Below are 23,189 nucleotides of genomic sequence, written 5' to 3' on the forward strand. Positions count from 1 at the left end.
ATAAAAATTAGGCTCTATGTCTCAAGCAAAGCCTTTCATGGAATTACGTCCTTATTCTGTTGTTTTCCTGTTACTTTTTTATATTCCCCCCTAGATCCTATCATCTGATTCAAGGTAAAATAAAAAGAAGGCTAGGTGTTCCCCAGTGCCTCCAAGTTCTCCCTTTTCCATTTTACCCCTCCAGAAATATGTTTCACACTTCTCATTCTACCCTGTTTTACAAATAAAGTAGCTCTCTATTCCCTACCAGGTCCTCGTAGAGTGGAGAGTTTTAAATCAGCCGTTGATAGTCTAGTACAAATGAAAGCCAAAGGTCATGTATTATTAGTACTATCAGTAATTGTGGAGTTAGACTTTGTGCCTCCTTAAAAGTCAGTCAAACGTCAATGAAGAAGGAAGGGGAAAGTAGGGCAGAGATGGGATCAGGAATAACAGGGTTGAAAGTGAGCTCCCATGAGTCCCTGCAGCTCCGTCAGAGGCGGCCATCTTTAATGTCTGATTCTGACTTTCTTCTCTGGAGACTGAATTCCAAAACTGCCTGACAGGGTCCTCCAAGTTCAGTCTTAGGACAGCCACATTTACTCTATGCGTGTGTGACCCCTGTGAGGACACTGAGGTTGTCTCATGATCCAGGCTGTCCACCTCAAACTCCTCCCGCCTGATGACTGGGCTCTGACTACGTTGGAAATAGGCAGTCTGCCATTAGACAGATGGGCACGAGGGCAAGCAGACCAGAGACCACAGAGGAGCAAGAAATATGTTTGCTGAGGCCACTGTTCCCAGCTGGGACACCGAGGCAGCTGTCTGCACTGACCTAAAGCTAATAAGCCAGGATTGAAAAAAGATGCAATTTCTAAACATGACTGAATCAAATACGTCATTCCACTTTCACAAGTAACAATACAGACCACTCACAGGCAAAAAAAAAAAAGAAAAAAAAAAAAAAACAGTGTCAGGGAGAGAGACAGAGTGAATGGTTATGGTTGGGTTCCCAGTCAAAATAAAGCCAGCAAAGCAAGTGAAGCAAGGTCAATGCTGCTCATGTCTGCGGAAGTTGACCAGATGATCTTCCAAATGCTCCCCCTCCCTCAAAAAATCCTCCAAATATGTTGTAAAGGTTCGAAACAATAGTGCCATCACTATGTTGGCATCCACTCTGAGGTGAAGAAGCTGGTGGTATCGAGGTAGCAGCTCCTTCTGTGGGTCTGTTTTGTTTAATTTCCCTTATTACAACCTCCTGAGAAGGGATGCAGCCAAGATGACCATCGTTCTCATGAAATTTGGGGAATGACTCTCAGATTTGTCGGGGGTGCCTGACTGGTCTGATTTCACCATTATCACGGTGCTTTCAAGCTTTCTGCATTTCCTGGCAATAGAGTTGGCTGAAGAATCTGCCATCTGTCATGGCATTTAAAAGATAAAAATGGAATCATAAATAGCGCCAGCTCCTCAGAAAAAAAAAAAAAAAAAGTCCAGCCGGCATGTCAAAATGGAGGACATTAGCATGTTCTTTTAGTGCCCGGCTGCCAGCAGCTGAAGTCAGCTTGCTAATCACTTGGTGTCATCTGTCCTAGAACATGCTGCCAAATCTTTCTTCCAGGCCAGCAGCACCAAACAATGCAGGAGAAATTTATGATTCACAAAATATTTTTGCAGAAGGTAAAATCTGACTATTAAACTCCCCTGTTTAATTAATGCTGCCATATCTTACGTTAAAAAGAGAGAGGGGAAAAAAAATCCTCTGCCACAGAATTTATCTCTTCTACCCAGCCAAATTCCTTGCCAAATTTAACAGCAAGCAACATAAATTTAGGTGATTAGATTGGTTGCATATATTTAATTTTTAAAAAGCACCATGATCACACTTTCATTAAAACAGGCTTTCGGCTTTGGTTTAGCTCCACTTGACAAACAACACAGCAGTCCATGATTGGGTTAGAGAAATGACAAGATTAAAATTCGGGCCTTGGGCAGATGCTAGGCTCTTCCGTTATAAATATGCAAAACTGCTGGCCAAATATCAGAATGACACATTGAGGAGGTTCCTTTGCACAAATGCATTTTCTCCGCAATTTTTTGGTAAAACAAGGTATAATGGAAAGAATTTTCCACTGGAAATGAGCTCTCAGCCCCAGATTCAATGATGATTCAGTTATGTCAATTTAAGTGACTTCCTTTGCCTCTTGGAACCTTGGTTTTCTCATGCATAAAATGGGCACAACCACATCTCTCTCAAGATGGTGGTTGAAGGCGTTAAGAAAAATAACATACAAAAAAGAGTCTGGTACACTGCCTGATGCATGGCAGATGTTCAAGCAATACTAGCTTTTCTACGTGTAAATGAAGAGATTGGACCAAATTAATGCTTTTCAACCTTTGTTTGTTTTCTCCCTATGGCCCTGTCTCCTAATCTTAAGTCATTCAAACACCACCATCATCATTTTTGCCATATGCCTGCACTACTTGTCCTCCTTACTATTTTGCTTTATATCGATTCACTTTTGTACTTAAATGAATGTACTTAAAAGGAGACTTCTAAACTAACTACTAGAATGGAAAGTTTTAAATACTAAAAACTTAATTACCATGAATACTACAAAAATAAATATAAGAAAGTAGTGTTTTTAACTCTAGCCCTTTTTGCTAAAAGAAAACCTTGCCCAGAAGCCCGGTGTGCAAAACAAACTAGAAAACAAAGTGTCAAAAACCAAAACAGAACAAAGTTTGATCAGTACATTTGTCTGAAGGGCCCAGAATCCTACCAATTTAGCTCCTCATGTTCTGTCTCTGGGAGGCCCTGGGAGGGCTTCCATAACTTCTCACGGCTCCTCAGAACAATGGACTGGACAAGACCAGTGACTGCTGGTCCTGACTGCATCAAGAATTGCCTGGAGAGCTTTCAAAAATACAGATCTGGGCCTGAGACTGGACTTACCAAAGTTGCCTCTCTGGGGTGAGGTGCAAGAATTAGTATTTTGTAATTCTCCCAGGTAATTCTCTGAGGATCTAGAAATGTAGAAATTCCTGAGATGATTGATTTCCAAAATGCCATCTCATATGACTTTCTCTGGATGCAAATTAGGAAATTTTTACAGTATCACCAATCCTTACATATGGAGATTTTGTTTTTTAGTCTCATCATCTGATTAATACCTAACCTTCATTTCTCAACATCTTTACACATTCATTCTTTGGCTTCTCCAGCAAGGTCACTGGTTTCTCCAACACAGTCATTAATGTCTTCAGCAGACTGTCCTGTGGGCATTGACTGAGGGAAGCAGGAACGGAGAGAAGCAAGAAGTTCCAGAAACAAGTGTAAAATTAAAAGCCCTGGATCAGATACACACGTACTAAGCCAAGAAGCACCCAGCCTTCATTAGCAAACAGGAAAAGAAGAATAATCATTGCTCTTCTCTGTAAGTTCTTTCCTCCTTCAAGATCATGCTTGGCGTTAATAAAGATCAGCAGTAAGAAGGGGCCAAGGAAAGAATGTAATAAATAATGATAACAATAGCAGTAATAATAATACTGATTTAGTAGCTAGTACTGGTTTAGTTCTTCCTAAGTGCCAGGTATCACTTTAAGTACTTTACACGCATAAGCTCACTTAAACCTCCCAGAAACCCTGGGAGGCAGGTGCTATGAACGTCATCTCATTTCACTGAAGAGGAAACAAGCCCAGGAGCTTGTATAACTTGATGAAGGCCACAGACTTGTGAGTAATTTCCTTAACAACTACACCATACTACTTCTCCAACAAACGAACCAGCTCGGAAAGCAATCCCTACTCTTAATGTTTTAATTAATGCCTAGCAACACTCAAGCGCTGAATTGGTAAAGATATTGATCAATTAAATGATTATCTGCTTGTTGAGGGACATTCATCCAGGCAAAAAAGAAGGTTCAGCTTTCCTGGATTTTTTGTTTAAGAGTTGGACTATCCAAATCAGCTTTCAGAAATCATTTTAAACGCTAAAAAGGTAAACAAAATCATCTTTGCTGACCTCTAAACAGTGTTTATCACAGACATACTGAGTTTAGATAGGCAAAATCTATGAGAGAGGAGAGCAGTAGGTATTTGAATACAGGTGTATTGGTAACACTGGATAGTTTGTGGGAACCCATTGAACAATATAGGAGTGTGCTCTATTTATGTTATTTTATACCACTCTTTAGAAGGTTGTATTGTGACATGGTGAAAATTGTACCCCAAGGGCCAAAAGCCTGAGTGTATGGCAGACAAATCAGTGTTCTCAGGGTCTTCTTAATCAGTAAAACTCAAAATTGGATTATGTACCATGGTTCCCTCAAAGACTAGTCCAGCATTTCCTGGTCTTCATGCCTGGCCTAGGGATCTGTATTTCTATTACGGGCCTCAAGTTTGGCCAGCTTTGAGAACTGCTCGATTACAGATCTTCTAGAGTTGCTCTTGCCTTATGTGACTTGAAACACATTTCCATATTTTAAATGAATGTAGACCTTCATTCATGTGGTATCATTGCCTTTTCACCAGACTGTTATTCACTCCAGTGATTTATTTGATACAGAATCCTTGAACAGGGGCACAGCCCCCAATTATACCATTGTTTCTATGGGGGAAGATGATCCACTTTATGACAACATGATTTATGATCGTTACCGGAACACATTGTGTCAAAAGGCAGTGTCTGCTTATGCCAAGTGTTTACTAATAAACGCCTTTTCCTCAGATAGACAAACACACTCCAAAGAGGGAAATTACTTTTCTACGTCTGTCCTTAGCTGGGACCCTCAGCTCTTCACATTTCTCCTCATAGAAGAGCTTGTATTTAGGTCTGCTTATTGCATTTATTTTTCAATAACAGGCCCTAATGTCTTGCTTTGCCGCTGTCATTTTAATTGTGCACCTTCTAGACAGTAGAAGAAAAGCACAGCTATACCACAGCTGGAAAAAGATTCATTTTTTTCTCTTTCTTTCCTTTTTTTAAAAAAATAAATTTTACTATATATACTTAAGGTATACAACATATTATGAAATATATATATTTTGTAAAATGATTACTATAGTGCAACACATTAACATATCTCCTTTTCTCTTTCTTTTCTTTCTTTCTTTTCTTTTTTTTTTTTTTTTTTTTCCTGAAACACGGTCTCACTCTATTGCCTGGGCTAGAGTGCAGTGGCATCATCATAGCTCACTGCAACATCAAACTCCTGGGCTCAAGCAATCCTCCTTCCTCAGCCTCCCAAGTAGCTAGGACTATACACCTGGCTAATTTTTCTATGTTTTGCAGAGATGATATCTTGCTTTTGCTCAGCCTAGTCTCCTGGCTTCAAGCGATCCTCCTGCCTTGGCCTCCCAGAGTGCTAGGATTATAGACATGAGCCACCATTCCCAGCCTTTTCTCTTTCTAAGTATTAATCCCAGGAAGGGGGTCAGAAAAGTTTCCATGGGGCTCACCTGAACGTGTCACTCGGAACAGCTGCCTTGCCCTTATGTGTGTAGCAAACCGTCCGCCCTGCTACATCCATTTGGCTGAAGCTTGTAATGGGGACTCCAGGGTAGCGAACATACTCCAACTGGCCATGTCGCGGCGGGGAGGTGATAACATAGAGCAGCTCCTCAGGCTTGTCTGTTCCGTCCACAGCCAGGAGAGTGGTGGTTGTCAAGAAACCTCTGTCACCTTTAGACACCACCAGTGGTTTTGTGAGGATGACGATATCACCTGTGTGGCAGGAGAGGTTTTAGTCAAGAACCACATTTAAAAATAAACAATGGCCCCAGCAAAGGTAGAAGACAAAGATCAAACTGTGCAAAAATCAAAACTAACATGACACAGAAAGGTTTACATAACTATTTTTAATAAAAGAATTAGGCGAAAGACACAAACAGATATTTCACAGAAGAGGAAACACATGTAGCCAATAAAGGTATAAAAAATGCCCAATCTCATGAATGATTGTGGAAATACAAACAAGATCACAGTAAGTTGCCATTCTCATAACCTTGATTGGCAAAGATGTAGAAGTCTGACTATACTAAGTGCTGGAGAGGATGTAGAGCAAGAGAACCTTGCGTACAGTTCTGGAGGGAATGGAAATTGGTACACAATTGGGCATTATTTTGTAAAGCATTGGATATTCACATATGCCTTGACCCAGTGACTCCACCCAAGCTGTGTACTTGAAAGAAACATTTGCACTTGTACCCCAGGAGACACATATCAAAGTGGTCCTTGCAGCGCTGCTTGGAATTGAAAACACTGGAGACAACCCAATTACCTTTTCAAAAGGTGAATGTATATACAAACTGTGGTCTATTCATACAATGGATTTCATACAGTAGCAAAACGAATGAACTACAGCTACATGCAACAACACAAATGTGGTTTATCAACAATTATTAGTTATGTGAGCAAGTTGAGAAAACTATAAACAAAAGTAAGAAAATAACACAAAATTCAAGATGGTGGTTTTCTCTGGAGGATGAGCAGAGTATATAGGAAGATGTCTACTATTGTTAATATTCCAGTCCTTGAATTTTGTGGTGGTTGCACAGGGGTTCATCATGCATTTGAGAAAGAATGTATGTTTATACAAGCATGTTTATAGCAGGATTATTCACAACAGCCAAGAGATAGAAGCAACCCAAGTGCTCCTTCACAGAAGAATGGATAAACAAAATGTAATATGCACATGCAATAGAATATAATTCAGCCTTACAAGGGAGGGAATTCTGGCACATGCTACAACATGGATGAACCTTGAGGGCATTATGCTAAGTGAAATAAGCCAGTCATGAAAAGATACATACTGTATGATTCCACTTGTATGACGTACCTAGAGTACTCAAACTCATAGAAACAGAACACAGAATGGTGTTTGCCAGGAACTAGGGCAGGGGGGAATGGGGAGCAGTTATCTAATGGGCATAGAATTTTAGTTTTGCAAGATGAAAAAGTTTTGGAGATTGGAGGTACAAAAATATGAATATATTTAACATTACTGAACTGTACACTTAAAAATGGTTAATATGATACATTTTGTGTTATGCATATTTGACCACAGTATTTAAAAATGTATGAGTGAGTGTATGAATGAGCAAGGGAGAATTGGGTCACACATGAACCAATGCAGTTTTACAAACTAGAAATTATAATTCAATTTCATTCACCTGAGGTCCATTCAAAAATGTTAGTATCTAAAATATGGACCTTCTACTTTGTGTCAGGCACAGATCTAAGGGCGCTGACATATTCACACCAATCCTGTAAAGTATGTCATATTCCCTGGATTATAAATGAGGAAGCCAAGGTGTAGAAATGCTAACTAACCTGCTAATGGTCACACAGTTAATAAACTGTGGAGCAAGAATTTGTACTCAAGCCATCTTAACTCGAGAGCACAAGCTCTTAAATACCGTATTATTTTGCTCCCTCTCTTTAATAGATAGGGAGTTCTTATGAATCAATACTAAGAGTGAATATCCAAAAAGGAAAATATGTGAAATAAATGTCAAGCCATTTCAGAATTAAAAAATTAGAATTAAAAAATGGCCAATACAATTTTGAAAAGATACTCAGTCTCATAAGGAAACAAGAAATGAAAACAAAACATGAAGATGGTACAATTTTAACCAGTGGTTCTCAACGAAGGGCAATTTTGCCACCCCCGCCCACCCTGGGGACATTTGGCAATGTCTGGACACATTGTTGGCTGCCATAACTGGGGTTGCTATTAATACCTGCATCTAGTGGGTAGAGGCCTGGGATGCTGCTAAACATTCTACAATGCATAAGGAAGTCCCTTACAACAAAGAATTATCCATCCCCAAATGTCAACAGTGCCAAGACTGGGAAACCCTGTTTTAGATGACTAAATTGGTCTTTTTGCTTTACCATGTATTTATCTCAAAATGTTATGCAACTTCATAGTATCTACATAGAGTCAAAGACCATCCTAAATTTTAGGATGGTCTTTGAGGCACCGATGCTACACGGTGAAGTGAGATTAATACATTAAACAAGTAAGAAGAATGAACAAGGCTGGGGAAACAAAAAACCACCCACAAGAGGTTTCACCAGGAGCAGAAAATGGGTCTGAGGAGAGGACCAGCAACTGCCTCTTGCCACAGTGCGATTTTCAGCATGGTGAGGGCAGAGTATGGGTTAGGGTCAACTCTAGACCATGTCCTCCTAAACATCTCTGAAAGATCTCCACACTGTTTTTGCAACTGTGCAAATCAGAAGACACAACAAAACCAGAAGGGTTAATGTTATTTATAATAGCTCCCAAATGGAAATAACCCAAATGCTCAATATTAACATTATGATTAAATCTATTCAGTATAGTTTTATTTAGAGATAATTATGGTTATAAAGTTATCAGCAACCTGAGAAAACTCATGTTAATTAAAAAACAAACAAAAAAAACAAAACCAGGATACAACACTGTACAGTGATAAAACATCACTATGTAAAAAGAAACCAAGAGGAAAATTTCTGAACTTTTGAAAATGTTAATGGGTTAATATATCTACCTGGAATAGGTTTTTATAAATCCTTTTAGAACACGATCACATGACAATTGCGGCAGAGTCCGGTGAGGCACTGGCCAGCCTTGTTTCCTGTCTTCCTGGAGGCACAGCTCAAGTTTCCAAGCCCAGCCTCCCTTAAATGTGGCATGTGACCATGACCCCACTGGAATGCGTACCAGGGAGGTCCAACCTTTGAGCCTAGTCCATGAAATCCTCTGTTTTCCTTTATATCTCACTTCCTGAATGACTCCAAGGGCTTCAGAGATGAGGGACTGTCTAGACAACAAGAGTCCCCAGCTGACTGTGGGACAGAGCTCTTCTCGAGCACTGTGAAACGATGTGCTAAGCCACTGAGAAGACAGCCTGCATGAAAACATTAGTTGTCTGTCCTAACACATTATTTCTACTATATTTTGCCTGGAAATATGCTTATGATGAACATAGTTTTTTGTAGAGAGAAATAAATGTGTACAGTAACATCTATCTTATCTGAAAGTCACTTATTAGACATCTTCAAGGAACATGGTTTACAACCAGGAAATAAGCAAATAAACTATATTATTATGCAGCCCAAAATAAGCATCTCAAGACAAATCAAGTTGACTGAAATTTAAAAAAAAAAATTTAGGACAACTGTAATTCTACCACACATGAAGTCAGATTTCTTTATTTAATTAAACTTAAGCATCCAATGTAATTTTGAGCTTCCTGGCAGCCAAGGCAAAAAAAAAAAAAGCAGAAGAATTCAGACAATCAAGCAGGTATTGAGGATCTAAGACTATGTTTGGTTCTGGGACTATCTAGATCCTGGGACTATACAGATGAATGACCTATGATCCTTACCCTCCTCACATAACCTATAAGCAAAATTATGGGCTAGTGAAAGTTGGGCATCAGGGCCTTAAACTCTTCCTTGATGTGCTTTGTTTTTTTAAAATTCTCCTCCGTCCACCGCTTATAAGCTACTGAATTGTACCATACAAGTGATTCTGTTCAATTAAACCAAGAGAAGCTTACTATCTCATAGGGTTTTCCTTTGTCCCTAAAGAGTGTACATTAGCACCTTCAAAGTTAAAAGAGCAACAACTTCCAGCCTTTTCAATCACAAAGTTCCTTTTTGTTATTTGTTAAATTTTAAAATACATTTGTTTTTTTTTTATTATTATACTAGAAATATTTTCCTTTTGAACTCCATTCTTAAGTGATCACTTCCTGAAGAGAGTTATTACATCACTTTGGTAAAGTTTTACATAAAGCAAAAATCTCTAAGAGTTAATGTAGCCTGTGCAGCCACACTGTAAGCAAGGCTGGGTTTCCAAGAGACTTTTTGAAATGGTGAAAATGACAAATGGATTGGCTACTCTCATGAACCTCATAGATCCCCAAGCAAAGCAGGTGAGGAGCTCAAGGATCTAAATATAAATGACAGAAGTTCAGGGATGAAGGATGGATGGAAGAAAAGAAAGAAAAGAGGGAGAAAGAAACACACGAGTATGTATACAGCTCACTTCCGGTTATAAAAATTGATCCCAATAAACCTTGGTAGACATGCCTTTACCTTTTCCCATGTCCTTGATGGTGATGTAACAGTCAAAAGCAGGTGACCTGTTGTCACCATCCCAAAGGTAGAAGGTGAAGCTATCTCGATTCTGGGAGTCCATTGCCCCGGTGTGCGTGTATCTCAGCAAGTTCAGATCCACTTCCTCCTGAGTGCATTTCATGCCAGGGTAGAGAGGGACCCAGTCCCTCCCTATCTGAAAGGTGCCAGAATTAGTCAGCTGCCCATGGCTTTTTTCCCCAAGCCATGTTAGTGAACACTTTCCATATCCCCTGAAAACCCCCAATAGAAATGATATTTCAGGGAAATCCCAGATAGTTTTTTGCCATCTTACATTATTTTTTTTTCTTTTCAAAGAAATAGATTAAAATAATTCAAGACCTTGGGAAAAAACTAGCTTCAACCAAAGGGTTTTTGACAAAGTCATGTGGCAATACGACAGCATTGCTACTTCCAAGGTATTTATCATGAGCAATCATAGCTGATTAAATATTCCAATTAATGAGAGCAGGTGGGTAATCGAGCTGCTGGAATGGGTTTTTTAGAAATTAAATGTGTTTCCTTTAGAGTTTCCTTTTTTTCAGTTCACATCATGGGACAACTAATCAAACCTATTTTTTTTTTCCCAAATGATTTGTTACTGGTCTTATCTGAAATAGACAAAACAAAAATAGAATGGAGGCATTTACTCTCCCGTACATTTTCTGGCTTTACTAAAGCCCAAAGAAAATGATCAGGATCACTATCACCCTGTCATTTATATCATTTCTATCCTAAGTCAGCAAAACATATAAACTGTAAATATCATATATTATTTTTATCAGAAGCTTCTAAAAGTAAGCCAACATTATCAAGCTTGGTTCAGAAAGTGTGGCATTTTAAATTTAAAAAGGTTCTTATGCTGAGGGAGTTGGCTAACAACTGAGAGTATTAGAAAATGCAGTAATAAATCTGTATCGTATTAATAATCCTGTTATTATTCTCTTAAGGTATACAGCTTTCCCTAGGAATAGCTCGTAAAATGTCATTTGACATAATTCAAGAAAAAATGTCATGTTAAAACTTATTATATGATATTATTCTGCTCTTTTCCTGTCTGGTGTAAGAGACTAAAACAGAAATTTAAATCATTTTCTTTTTTTTTTCTCTTGATACGTTATTGCAGAGACTCCCAGTTCCAGGCAAAAGAGCTGCTTGTTCTCATCTCTCCCCCTTGTGTTACCACCTCCCTTTATGTCATTCCACTCGATAAAGTTTCTTTCTCTTTAATATTTTTGCCCCTCTGATGTTTGTAGACTTGTGTTCCACCCCGGTGCTTACTGGATGAAAGTTAATTATATCATAATAATTAAGCTCGGTGTTGGTTTTCATCATGAGATCTATTTGCAAATTCAATTTTTAAAACAGATCCTCTTTCAGGTTTCAACCTGGACAGTCAGCAATTCTATTTAACTTTTTCCCTTTGTAATCTTGTCTGAAAAAGTATTAATAAATACAGAAGATATCTTTTGTGCTCTCTCATCTCTACCTAATTCCTCGCTTGCACCCCCAAATGTGAGTTTGACTTGATGGAATCATTGGAAAACCAAGAGGAAGAAAAGAAGGTTCAAACTCAAGGTGAGGAAAATTAAGAAAAGTCAACAAGAAAATAACAGCCTTTGAGAGGGTCCAGGAGGCCAGTAGTCCCGGTCCCCTGGTCTCAGAAAGACTCAGGGCGCCGCGAGGCAGCTGGGAGGGAACTGTGTGGAGCCGTGCTGAGAACCTGGCCCCATCTGGATTTTCACATATCCAAAACAGTCCAGTTCCCAAGCCACCCAAATGTGTGAGCTTTCGCTGCATTTCTGCTTCATTACCCTTTGAAATGAAATAAGGACACAGCTGTACCTCAATTTAAATCAGTGATTGCTCTTCACTCTGATTCTCTATGGTGCCTACAGTCTACGGCAGACAACCAAGCTGTTCTACACAGAAAGAATCCTTGCTGCTTTCCTAGGGCTGTGCCTACATTGATTAGAAGTTAAGCATTCCGTCAAATAATCGCATTGGGGATGGTTGGTGGTTGTGGTTGCTAGTCCTAATCCACCATTCAAATAGACATTTTGACTGATTTCTCCACGGACCTTCTCAAGTGACTGATCTATAACTCGTGTTGGGCTAATCTCTGGGCATCATGCACACAGTCTAAATCAGACTGAAATTTTGCTATTCCAGGACTAACACGAAACAAGGAGGTATTATCAGACCACAAAGCAAGCTTTCGGAAGAGTTAGCAGTAAAGTCCAGCTGATCTTACCCCTAGTAGCCCTTAATGTTTCCATGCTGATTTGCTTTCCATTAAAATAAGTAATTTCTATAACATAAACAAATCCAGGAATGTTAATGTATTACATCATATAGTTTATCGAATTCAAATGTGGCAATTGTTAAAAACTGACAGATGTTAGTAGGGTGGGATGACCCCCCCCACATAAAGTTTCCTCCCATGCTTACTTTTTTCAAGACTTTGCCCATTCACACCTTACTGTGAGGGCTCTGGTGCCGCAAGGGGAAGTAAGACTACAGAATAAGCACATGGCCCTTTCTGCTTTAAAATGCATCTCAGGTCGACTACAAAACAATATGTATATTATCTGCAGAACAAGCTGTCTCCCTGGAGAAGAGATAAGCGTTGTCCCTGCTCAGCGAGGAAGATGAGAAATGCGAGGGAAACCAGAAAGCTGCTCACTGCGGCAGACCATTGAGAAGGCAGGAGGTGGTAATACTCAGATAATGTCTTAGCAAGAACCATTACAGGCAGAAGGAGCTAGAGGTAGCCCCTCCAAATTTCCCTAGGCCTGACTGTCATGAAAGAATAATCAAATTGTTCATGTCTCTGAGGTCTAAATGGTCTAAAACTTAACTGAGAGAGAGAGAGAGAGAGAGAGAGATTGTAGATCTGAAGGAGTTTCTTGGCTGAGATGATGGATGCTAAAGATGAATGTTACATGAATTCCAAGTCAAAAGTCTGGCAGGAATGAAGATATCTCAAAGACGCTAGATTCTACTCAGAAACCAGATAATTTGTTTTAGTCCTCCTTCAGAATTTAGGGACAGTCCCTCTAGGGAGGGAACAATGAAGAACCTTACTATTGGTTCAATTTACCCTGAGTTGACTAAGAAAATTTGAATAGCGTGAGTTTACCTGGGCTAGGAAAATTAAATTTTCTACTTCTGGGCAAAAATATGGCTATTAGAGAATAAATTCAATTGTAGAAACATGTATATTGAGAAAAATTTATACCTGCTACAGTAAGTTTTGAAAAATAAAGGTAAAAAGTCCACTAACCTTAAGCTGAAGTTGCCCATTTTGGGGAAGCCTTTCAAATAAATAGTAAATCTTCTCCCTGGGTGAGTCTTCATCTATGGCTGAAAGAACCGCACTAGAAATAATACGAGTTTCACCCATGTTCATTGCAATTTCAGCCTTCCTGTGAAAAGGAAAATGCCTGGGTTGATACAAGCATGGAAGGTAGTACTTTAGCAGGGACACTTGCATTGCCAACTACAGTTCCCAACGTGCGACAATGAAGCAACGTTGCTCAGTATCCTAAGTACTGAAGGTGATTAGTCAGACTCACGAAATAGGCTCTCCTTCCACTTTACACAATGAGTCAGCAACAGTGAATACGGTATGAGGTGATCAGATATTTCTAATTACTTACATGTATAGAACTTTACAGTTTTATAAGTTATTTTGTAAAATGATTTTGTTTCCAATATTTCATTTGACACTCACAACAGCAGCTTCACGAAGTAAGTGGGCCAGTTACAATCGTTCTGATTTTATAGACGCAAACTTACCTGAAGAGATTCAGGGACTTATCTACAGGTATTTCAGTACCCTTTATCATATAATATTCTGAGTTTGGTCATCTTTAGGTAATCTCTGGCCCTCTAAGTCACTCTTCCTCTGCCAGGTAATGTTCTGGGCACTGTGTGTTTTCGATTCATCTTTTCCCAGTGCTTCAGCTGCCCGCTCAGCTCCGGGCACCTGTAACCCTGGGCAGGGGCAGAGCTGCTGCTGCCTCGACCACGGCCACTGCTGCTGTGTGCTTTGCAGGTCCTCTCTGGGCTTCTGCTCTCACCGCCTATATGGCCATTTCCTCTTTCTCACCACAATGAGGGAGGGATCTCTTTCCACCTGTGTTTCTAGCTCTCAGGTGTGGTCATCACACGTGCCTTAACTCTATTCAACTTGACAGCTTTGTTTCTGAGAAAAATTGGGATATCTGAATTCCTTGGGATTCAGGTGAAGGACATTTGAGTACCAGCAACAGGCATCAACAGTCTTCCACACCTTTGCTGAGAAGCCAAAGCCCAAACACCTCAGTTCTGACCACTTTTACCCAAGGTGAGTTTCTTGCTGCCCAGGACTGACGTCTTCCCTAGTAGTGGGAGCTGACATCGTCTGTCAACCTCTTTACTGAAGAATATTCATGCCATTATTCGACAAAACTAATGAACTCATTGGTTAAGGGTTTATGGAGATTAGTAGTGCCATTAATAGAAAGACCGATCAAACCAGGAAGCCAATATGATGAAGATAAGGAGTTTTGCAGGAAAAAAGTCTCAGAATTAAATGTAAGAGAAGCCAAGAGAGGACAAAGTGTGTCATAATCTGAGTGACCCTAAAAAGGACCAGGACAAGGACAGTCGTGCAGGTTAATTTATTTGGGAAATGATCCCAGCAAGCAGGAGAGAGGGAGTAGGTGAGAAAGAGAAGGAGAAAAAGACAACAAAGCATGTTTTGGCCGGGCGCGGTGGCTCACGCCTGTAATCCTAGCACTCTGGGAGGCCGAGGCGGGTGGATTGCTCAAGGTCAGGAGTTCGAGACCAGCCTGAGCGAGACCCCGTCTCTACTAAAAATAGAAAGACATTATATGGACAACTAAAAATCTATATAGAAAAAATTAGCCGGGCATGGTGGCTCATGCCTGTAGTCCCAGCTACTCGGGAGGCTGAGACAGGAGGATCGCTTGAGCCCAGGAGTTTGAGGTTGCTGTGAGCTAGGCTGATGCCACGGCACTCACTCTAGCCTGGGCAACAAAGTGAGACTCTGTCTCAACAAAAAAAAAAAAAAAAAAAAAAAAAAAAGCATGTTTTACTGCTATGGGCAACTGGGGCTCAATCCTGCGGGTGTCTTTCAAGGAAGCATGTAAAATGTGAGTCAAATTGCACTTCTGATGGAGCATTTACCTTATCCACTGGCTCCCAAGGTTAAGTGCTTTCCCCAGAGTGCTCTCTGCTGTGCTGGGACATGGGCCGAAGGAAAGCACTGAGGCAGAAAAGGGGACGATGCCCTGTGGGCACCCGAGGTGGGGCACCGACAGGCGTGCACAGCATATTCCACCACAACCAGGACTGACTCAGAGATGGGCTGAGGGGCTGGGACTACAGCACCTAAATGCTGTAACCAAATGCTCCAACAGGCTCCAGTGAGATGAGAAGAGCCATTCGGTTTGGTGGGAAAGCCAAGGGTAACTTCTAAGGGAGCATCTTTAATAAAGTGGAGGAGGCCGGGCGCGGTGGCTCACGCCTGTAATCCTAGCACTCTGGGAGGCCGAGGTGGGCGGATCGTTTGAGCTCAGGAGTTCGAGACCAGCCTGAGCAAGAGCGAGACCCCATCTCTACTAAAAATAGAAAGAAATGATATGACAGCTAAAAATATATATAAAAAAATTAGCCAGGCATGGTGGTGCATGCCTGTAGTCCCAGCTACTCGGGAGGCTGAGACAGGAGGATCGCTTGAGCTCAGGAGTTTGAGGTTGCTGTGAGCTAGGCTGATGCCACGGCACTCACTCTAGCCTGGGCAACAGAGTGAGACTCTGTCTCAAAAAAAAAATAAATAAATAAAAATAAAGTGGAGGAGACTGGACAGAGTGGGCAGAAATGAAAGAAGCAGCACAAGCTACTTTTCCAAAAAGTTTGGCAGTGAAATGAATTGGAGACTGGTTTGTCTTTGCATTTTTAGAATCGGGATACCTGCTTGCAATAATGATAGTAACTAACACTTATGAGCATGTACCATGTAGTAGCCAGTCTTTCAAGTACTTTCGCATATTTTAATTCATTTTTATCCTTGAAACCACCCTATGAAAAGGATATTATTATTATCCCCATTTATGGAGAGGTTAACAAAGAGGAGAGAGGTTAAGTAATATGTTCAAGGTCACACCGCCAGTAAGTGGGTGAACCAAGTCAATCTGACTCCAGCATTTGCTTTCTTAACCACTAACTATAGTCCTGTGTCTTGCTAACAGAAGGAATGAAAATGGAGAGATTGAGATACAGCTGGGAAAAAACAGTGGAGCACTTTCTGGGAGGAGGCAAGAGGTGACATACCTAAGGACCCATACGGAAGAGGAAAGGGGTATGTTACTTCTTCTCCACGGGGGAGAAGGAAAGAAGGGAAGAAAAGGGAGGGCTTTTGCAGCGGTGTTGAAGGAGATTTGGTGATCTTGTAGATGAAGCCATTTCAGAGAGTTCAGTAACATGAACATGGCCTTCAGCGTGGGCAGAGTTGAGTGAGTGCCTGGTGTCAGCTATTTTGCCTCTCCCATCTCAATTTTTCTCAGTGAGGATAGTAATACCTACTTCCCACAATTTTGGTGAGGATTTAATAAAATAATATATGTGACAGAATCTAATCTAGTATCTGTCACATAATAAACACCTAATAAATGTCAGTTTTCAGCCCTATCCCTCCCTCTTAAAGTGAGATAATCAGAAAAGAGGTACTGTAATACTGTGATGGTCTTCGTATTTTCCTATTTATAAATCAAGGTCACACCAATCCAACATTCCAGCTGGGGAACAGAAAATAGAAAGTTCTGGTGAATACTTTCAGTTAAACTGATGTCCATGATGAAACCTTCCAAAAACTATCATCAGTATTTCCCATAATGCATTTTAAGTACCTTACCAGTGGCCCACAGGGAACAGCAGGAGAGGTGGCAGATAGAGAAGGGACTTGTTTGAGGCCCTCTTTTCTGCAGAGTGGAGGAGAATTTGGGAGTTTATATGCTTTCGGGAAGTTGTTCACTTCCTGATAAAAACCCAGACTGTCTACAAGATGCCTCTTACTGCTGCACCATTGAATAAAGAGGTAAAGTCGTCAAGGAGGTACCAAGAACCAGATGCTTTTCTAATGCTAGCAACAGAGAAGTGTTAGTCCCCTGAAGCTTTGCAGTTGTGTAGACTCTGTACAGCTGCCAGTGGTAAAAGAAAAGGCTGGAGCTATAGAAATATAATTGATGAAGACTCTGTACCCTATGACCAAACTCTGAGCAGCTGCAGAGAAAGAGACTGAGAAAGTTTACAATCAATAACAGCAGCTCAGAAGTTTAGAAAGTGATCATTTTGACTTGAGGTGGCAGAGGGTGTTGATCTCTATGGAACATAGTCGAGGACTGGCATATGAAAAGTACCAAAATAATGAAAGAAGTGAGTTGATATACTTCCCTCAGTCATTCTTAGTTAAAAGTTTGGCCAAATCCATTGTAAGGACTGTCTGCGGTTAATATTATTATACTTTAGGTGCATCTATATGTGTATATATGCAGGAATGTTTGTGTGTATATGCATGTGTTTAAATAGTTAGTAGACTATTAATTCTATATTGGATGTTGTCATTTTTTACAAATGAGAACTTTAAGAAGAAAAGCAAGTAATTAACGGGCTGAGTATTAAGGAGAGGTTATATTAACATTTACACTAAAGGTTCCAAGTGCCTGAGTGGAAGGGACAAGTTGTGATAGACGGGAACTATCGAAGACTTGCTTCCTTGGGAGACACACACTACACTTACACCTAGTATTCCAGACTTCATAGAATTGTATAGAAAAAATGAAAGGGACTCTTTTCAGGTAGCTTACTTGGTCAGCACTGGTTTCTCATCATTAACTGGGATGACTTCTACTGAAATGGTTTTAAGTATCTTATGTTTCCCATCCGACAACTGGATTGTAAAGTCATCAGCAAGGCTCTCTGAGTCATCATGCACATATGTCAACCTCATTCCTGGAAGAAGGGAAAAAAAGAGAGAAAGTAAATCTTCTGTATGATTGAACCAACCCAACACATATCACAGATAATGTTTTAATTTTCAAGGCATTGGTATTAGCAAGAGCTCATTAATCAGTACAGTAGGGTAAAATTAAACTTGTTTTATGAAGTAAAATAGTGCCTTCTTAGTCCACTAAAGATTTCTTTATTTAATAATTTTATATTTGATAAGGGCCTTATTTAAAATCAGTGAAGAAAGGGTATATTATTTAACAAACTATATAAGAACAAAGGTGTCAGAGTGTTTAAATGAAACTGAGAAAATTAATTACTTAGGGAAAATTATAAAGTTAGATCCCTACATCGAGCCAATCACCAAAATAAATTTTAAATAGATCAAAACTTAAATATGAAAAATGTAACTGTTAAAAAACCTATATAACATGTATATGGAGATGCAAGAGACCCAGAATAGCCAAAACAGTCTTGAAAAAGACCAAAATTGGAGGCCTTACATTTCCCATTTTCAAAACTTACTACAAAGCTACAGAAATACTAAGAGATATACATCAAGAATTGTATAAAATATGTTTATTAACATGTAACTATTAATACCAAGAAATGGAAAACTACCTGGATATTTAAAAATGGGTTACAGTTGTATAAAACCACAGCAGAATAAATCCATATAACGAAACACCATAGTTATCAAAACTAGATTTTCAATTAATATTTTTAAACTAAAAAGATGAACATATAATAATTCATGAGAAAAAACAGATTACAGAATATGGTAGTAGTTTCATAAGTTCTATATACTTGTGTGGGGTATGTTTATGAGAATACACCAAAGTTTTTTAAATGTAGCCATGAGTGAATCAAAAATATAGTAGAGGAGGTTGTTGCATAAGGAAGCATGTTTTTGGCTCTTGGCAGTGGAGCAAAATTCCTGAAGACAATTTATTCTTCAAAAATCCTTGGATTCTCTACTTTTGCTCTTAAAACACAAATTGGGGGCAAGATGGCAGACTGGAAGCAGCCGGTGCATGCTGCTTTCAAGGAGAGGATCAAAAGTTTCAGGTGAATGACTACCTATAGATGGGCCTTTTTGGAGGGAGCATTGCGGATCATTGGAGGGGGACGGGGGATGGGGGACATTCAAAGTGAAGGAGAAGGAGACAGGATGATCCACTTGGAAAGGTTAGAAGATACCTGGGGGAGGGAAGGGCAGGAGGAGAAAGACTTGAGGCTCCATGCTCCCTCCAGGGACACAGCAGCCTGAGCTGTGAGGGAACCCCCACCACTATTGCAGACCTCTGGACTGATCAGGGAGCTGCTTAGAGTCTGTACAGCGACACCGCACCAGAGAGTGGGCGCAGCAGGAACCGGTGGCTTCTGTTCCTGGGTTGTTGCAACTGGCACCATTCTGAGCCCTCAAGCACAGAATGCCTGGTCTACATAGGGCTTGGCTTTGCTACAGCTACCTCTGCATTGCCCCAGCAGGGCTAGGAAGAGAGCAGGGAGAACAGACACTCTTATGCACCCCATAACTGGGAGCTGACCACCCCTTCCCCTCACTGGGGATTCGAGCAGAACAGGCACCACTAACGCCACCTGAGAAATCCCATGGTGACTACCTTGTCAGGACCTGGGCAAGGGGAGAGCCCCAGCCACCCAGTGGACCAGTTCTGAGGTCCTGCCCCCATGACTCCCACTTGCTCCTTGGTGAGAACCGCCCCCATGTGTTAAGCTCCTCCAGGGATCCACTAGCTGCAAGTCACTATTACACCTGGACCCAAGTGGAGTGAGCACTCACAGCCCTGACACTCATGGCTACTGCCTAGATAGGCTTGCTCAGCTGCCACTGCCAGGAGACATAGGCAGAACAATCTCCCACAATGCCAGCCTATGTTTACAGGGACTTGCCCAGCCCCCCACCTGAGCTTCCAACAGCATTCTGGGGAACAACCCGCCATACCACATGAAAATCATCCAGCACTGGCTTCAATTATGACAATCACAGGGGTATGGGACAACACATAACAGCTGAATTACAGGCTCTCAGTGCATCTGCCCCTTTCCTGCTGGGTCAATCTTCTGGAGTAGGTCACAAAAGTGCCATCTAGACACCTTGCCTCACTAAGTAGGAGAGATCCCAGCAAAGGGGAACAGGTGCACTGCAAACCTATCTGCCCTGAGCTGAGAGAAGAGGTCTCAGATGAGAAAAAACCAGCAAAAGAATTCTGGCAATATGAAAAAAAAGCTAGTTTGACACCCCCAAAGTATCAAAATAGATCTACAGGATGGATCCCAACCAAAAGGAAATTGCTGAAATGTCAGGAATGAAATTCAGAATATGGATGGCAAATAAGATGAATGGGATTGAAGAGAAAGTTGAAAACCAACACAAAGAAGCCAAAAAAAATTTCAGGACATGAATGAAAAAAATGGAAAAGTCACAAAAGACATAGACAACATAAGAAAGGATATAACAGAACTTAAAGAAATGAAAGAGTCATTTAGGGAATTCAAAATACAACAGAAACCTTCAAAACAGACTAGACCAAGCAGTAGAAAGAATCTCAGAGCTTGAAGACAAGGATTTCAAACTAACCCAGTCAGTCAAAGATTCAGAAAAAAGAATAAAGAAGAACGAACAATCACTCAGAGAAATATGGGACTATCCTGCATATTATGGGAGCTATAAACTCCTTCCCAGACAAGCAAACACGAAAGGAATTTGTCACTACTAGACCTGCCCCACAGGAAATACTCAAAAGTAAATTATACATAGAACAGCATAATAGATACCCACCAGTGTAAAAACACCCAAAAGTTAACTTGTTTTATAAACTTGGGCTTACAAAACAATAGCACAAGAGGGAAAACAAAACTAGAAGGTATCATCCAACATCATGAACTGAAGAGTATCCCACATATCAACCCGAACACTGAATGTGAACCACCTTAATGCCCCACTTAAAAGACATAGACTGGTGCAATGGATGAAAAAGCAAAACCCTTGTATATGCCATCTCCAAGAAATATATCTAACTCACAAGGACTTGCACAGACTAAAGGTAAAGGGGTGGAAAAAATATTCCATGAAAATAGAAACCAACAGCAAGCAGGTGTAGCCATTCTCATATCAGATAGAATAGACTTTAAATCAACAATGGTAAAAAATGGCAAAGATGGTCATTACATAATGGTAAAGGGAGCAATTCAACAAGAAGACATAACAATCATAAATACATATGCACCTAACACAGGAACTCCCAGATTCATAAAGAAATTTCTACTAGATCTAAGCGAAGAAATAAACAATAGCTTCATAATTTCCAGAGACTTCAACACCCCATAGACAGAACTGGACAGATCACAGAAGCAGAAAATCAATAAAGAAAGAATGGACTTAAACGGGACTCTAGAACAAATGGCATTTACAGAACATTCTACCCCAGAAATACTGAATATACATTCTTCTCATTAGCACATGGAATATTTTCCAAACTGATCATATCTTAGACCACAAAGAAACTCTCACCAAATTCAAAATCATACCATGTATCTTCTCAGACCACAGTGGAATAAAACTAGAAATCAATTCCAAGAGAAACACTAAAATCTGTACAAAGTCATGGTAATTAAACAACCTGCTGCTGGATGATCCTTAGGTCAATGATGCAATTGAGATGGAAATCAAAAGATTCCTTGAACTAAATGACAAAGAGACACAAGATTTCAAAATCTATGGGATGCAGCAAAGGCAATCCTAAGTGGAAAGCTCATAGCCTTAAATGCCCACATTAAAAAGGCAAAAAGATCACATATTACCAACCTAATGTCATCTCTCAAGGAACTAGAAAAAGATGAGCAAACCAAACCAAAAGCCAACAGAAAAAAATATATAACAAAGTTCAGAGCAGAACTAAACAAAATGGAAACCAAAAAACAATATAAAGGATCAATAAAACAAAAATTGGTTCTTTGAAAATATAAACAAAATCAATAGACCACTAGCCAGATTAACCAGAAATAGAAGAGAAAGAACTCATGTAAGCTCAATCAAAAATGAAAAAGGAGATATTACAATGGATACCACAGAAATACCAAGTATCATTCATGAATACTACCAAACCCTCTATGTACACAAACTAGAAAGTAGAAGAAATGGATACATTCCTGGAAACACACACCTCCCAAGCCTGAATCAGGAAGAAATAGAAATCCTGAATAGACCAATAATGAACAGTGATATTAAAGCAGTAATTAAAAAAATCTCCGAACAAGAACGACAAAAAGCCCCTGACCACACAGATTCATAGCCAAATTCTACCAGACCTACAAAGAACTGGTACCTATTATACAGAAATGATTCCATAATATTAAAAAGGAGGGAATTCTCCCTAACTCATAGGTTAAGCCAATATCACCTTGATACCAAAGCCAGAAAAGAACACAACAAAAAAGAAAACTACAGACCAATATCCCTTATGAACATAGATGCAAAAGTCATCAACAAAATACTAGTAAACCAAATTCAACAGCATATTGAAAAGATAATTCATCATGATCAAGTGAGTTTCATCATAGGGATGCAAGGATGGTTCAACATACATAAATCAATAAACGTGATTCACCAGAGAAGCAACAACAAAGACCATATAATCATCTCAATAGATATAGAAAAAGCATTTGATAAAATCCAGCACCATTTCATGATAAAAAACCCCTCAACAAAACAGGCATAGAAGGAACATACTTCAAAAGTATAAAAGCCATATATGACAAACCCACAGCTAACATTATACTGAATGGGGAAAAGTTGAAAGCGTCCCCCTTAAGACCTAGGACAAGACAAAGGTGCCCATTGTCACTACTTCTGTTCAACATATTAATAGGACTGGAAGTCCTAGCCAGAGCAATCAGGCAAGAGAAAGAAATAAAGGATATCCAAATTGGAAAGATGAGGCCAAATTATCCCTGTTTGCTGATAATATGATCTTATATTTACAAAACCTTAAAGACTCCATCAAAAGACTCCTAGAATTGATAAATAAATTCAGTAAA

At 39.9% G+C, this 23,189-nt stretch overlaps 1 protein-coding gene across 1 annotated transcript in view; it reads right to left on the bottom strand.

Annotated features, from left to right (window-relative positions):
• The window catches only part of FREM1 (FRAS1 related extracellular matrix 1), a 144,714-nt gene that overhangs the window by 41,160 nt on the left and 80,365 nt on the right, over positions 1-23,189 (bottom strand). Inside the window, exons 21-24 of the mRNA XM_069474205.1 lie at positions 17,987-18,131; positions 13,399-13,540; positions 10,074-10,269; positions 5,441-5,705 (exon numbers count right to left, since the gene is read on the bottom strand). Coding sequence (XP_069330306.1) covers positions 5,441-5,705; positions 10,074-10,269; positions 13,399-13,540; positions 17,987-18,131 — 748 coding nt within the window. The remainder of the gene's footprint in view (positions 1-5,440; positions 5,706-10,073; positions 10,270-13,398; positions 13,541-17,986; positions 18,132-23,189) is intronic.

This window comes from Eulemur rufifrons, chromosome 7 (genome assembly GCF_041146395.1).
Source record: "Eulemur rufifrons isolate Redbay chromosome 7, OSU_ERuf_1, whole genome shotgun sequence".
In the NCBI taxonomy this organism is placed as follows: domain Eukaryota; kingdom Metazoa; phylum Chordata; class Mammalia; order Primates; family Lemuridae; genus Eulemur; species Eulemur rufifrons.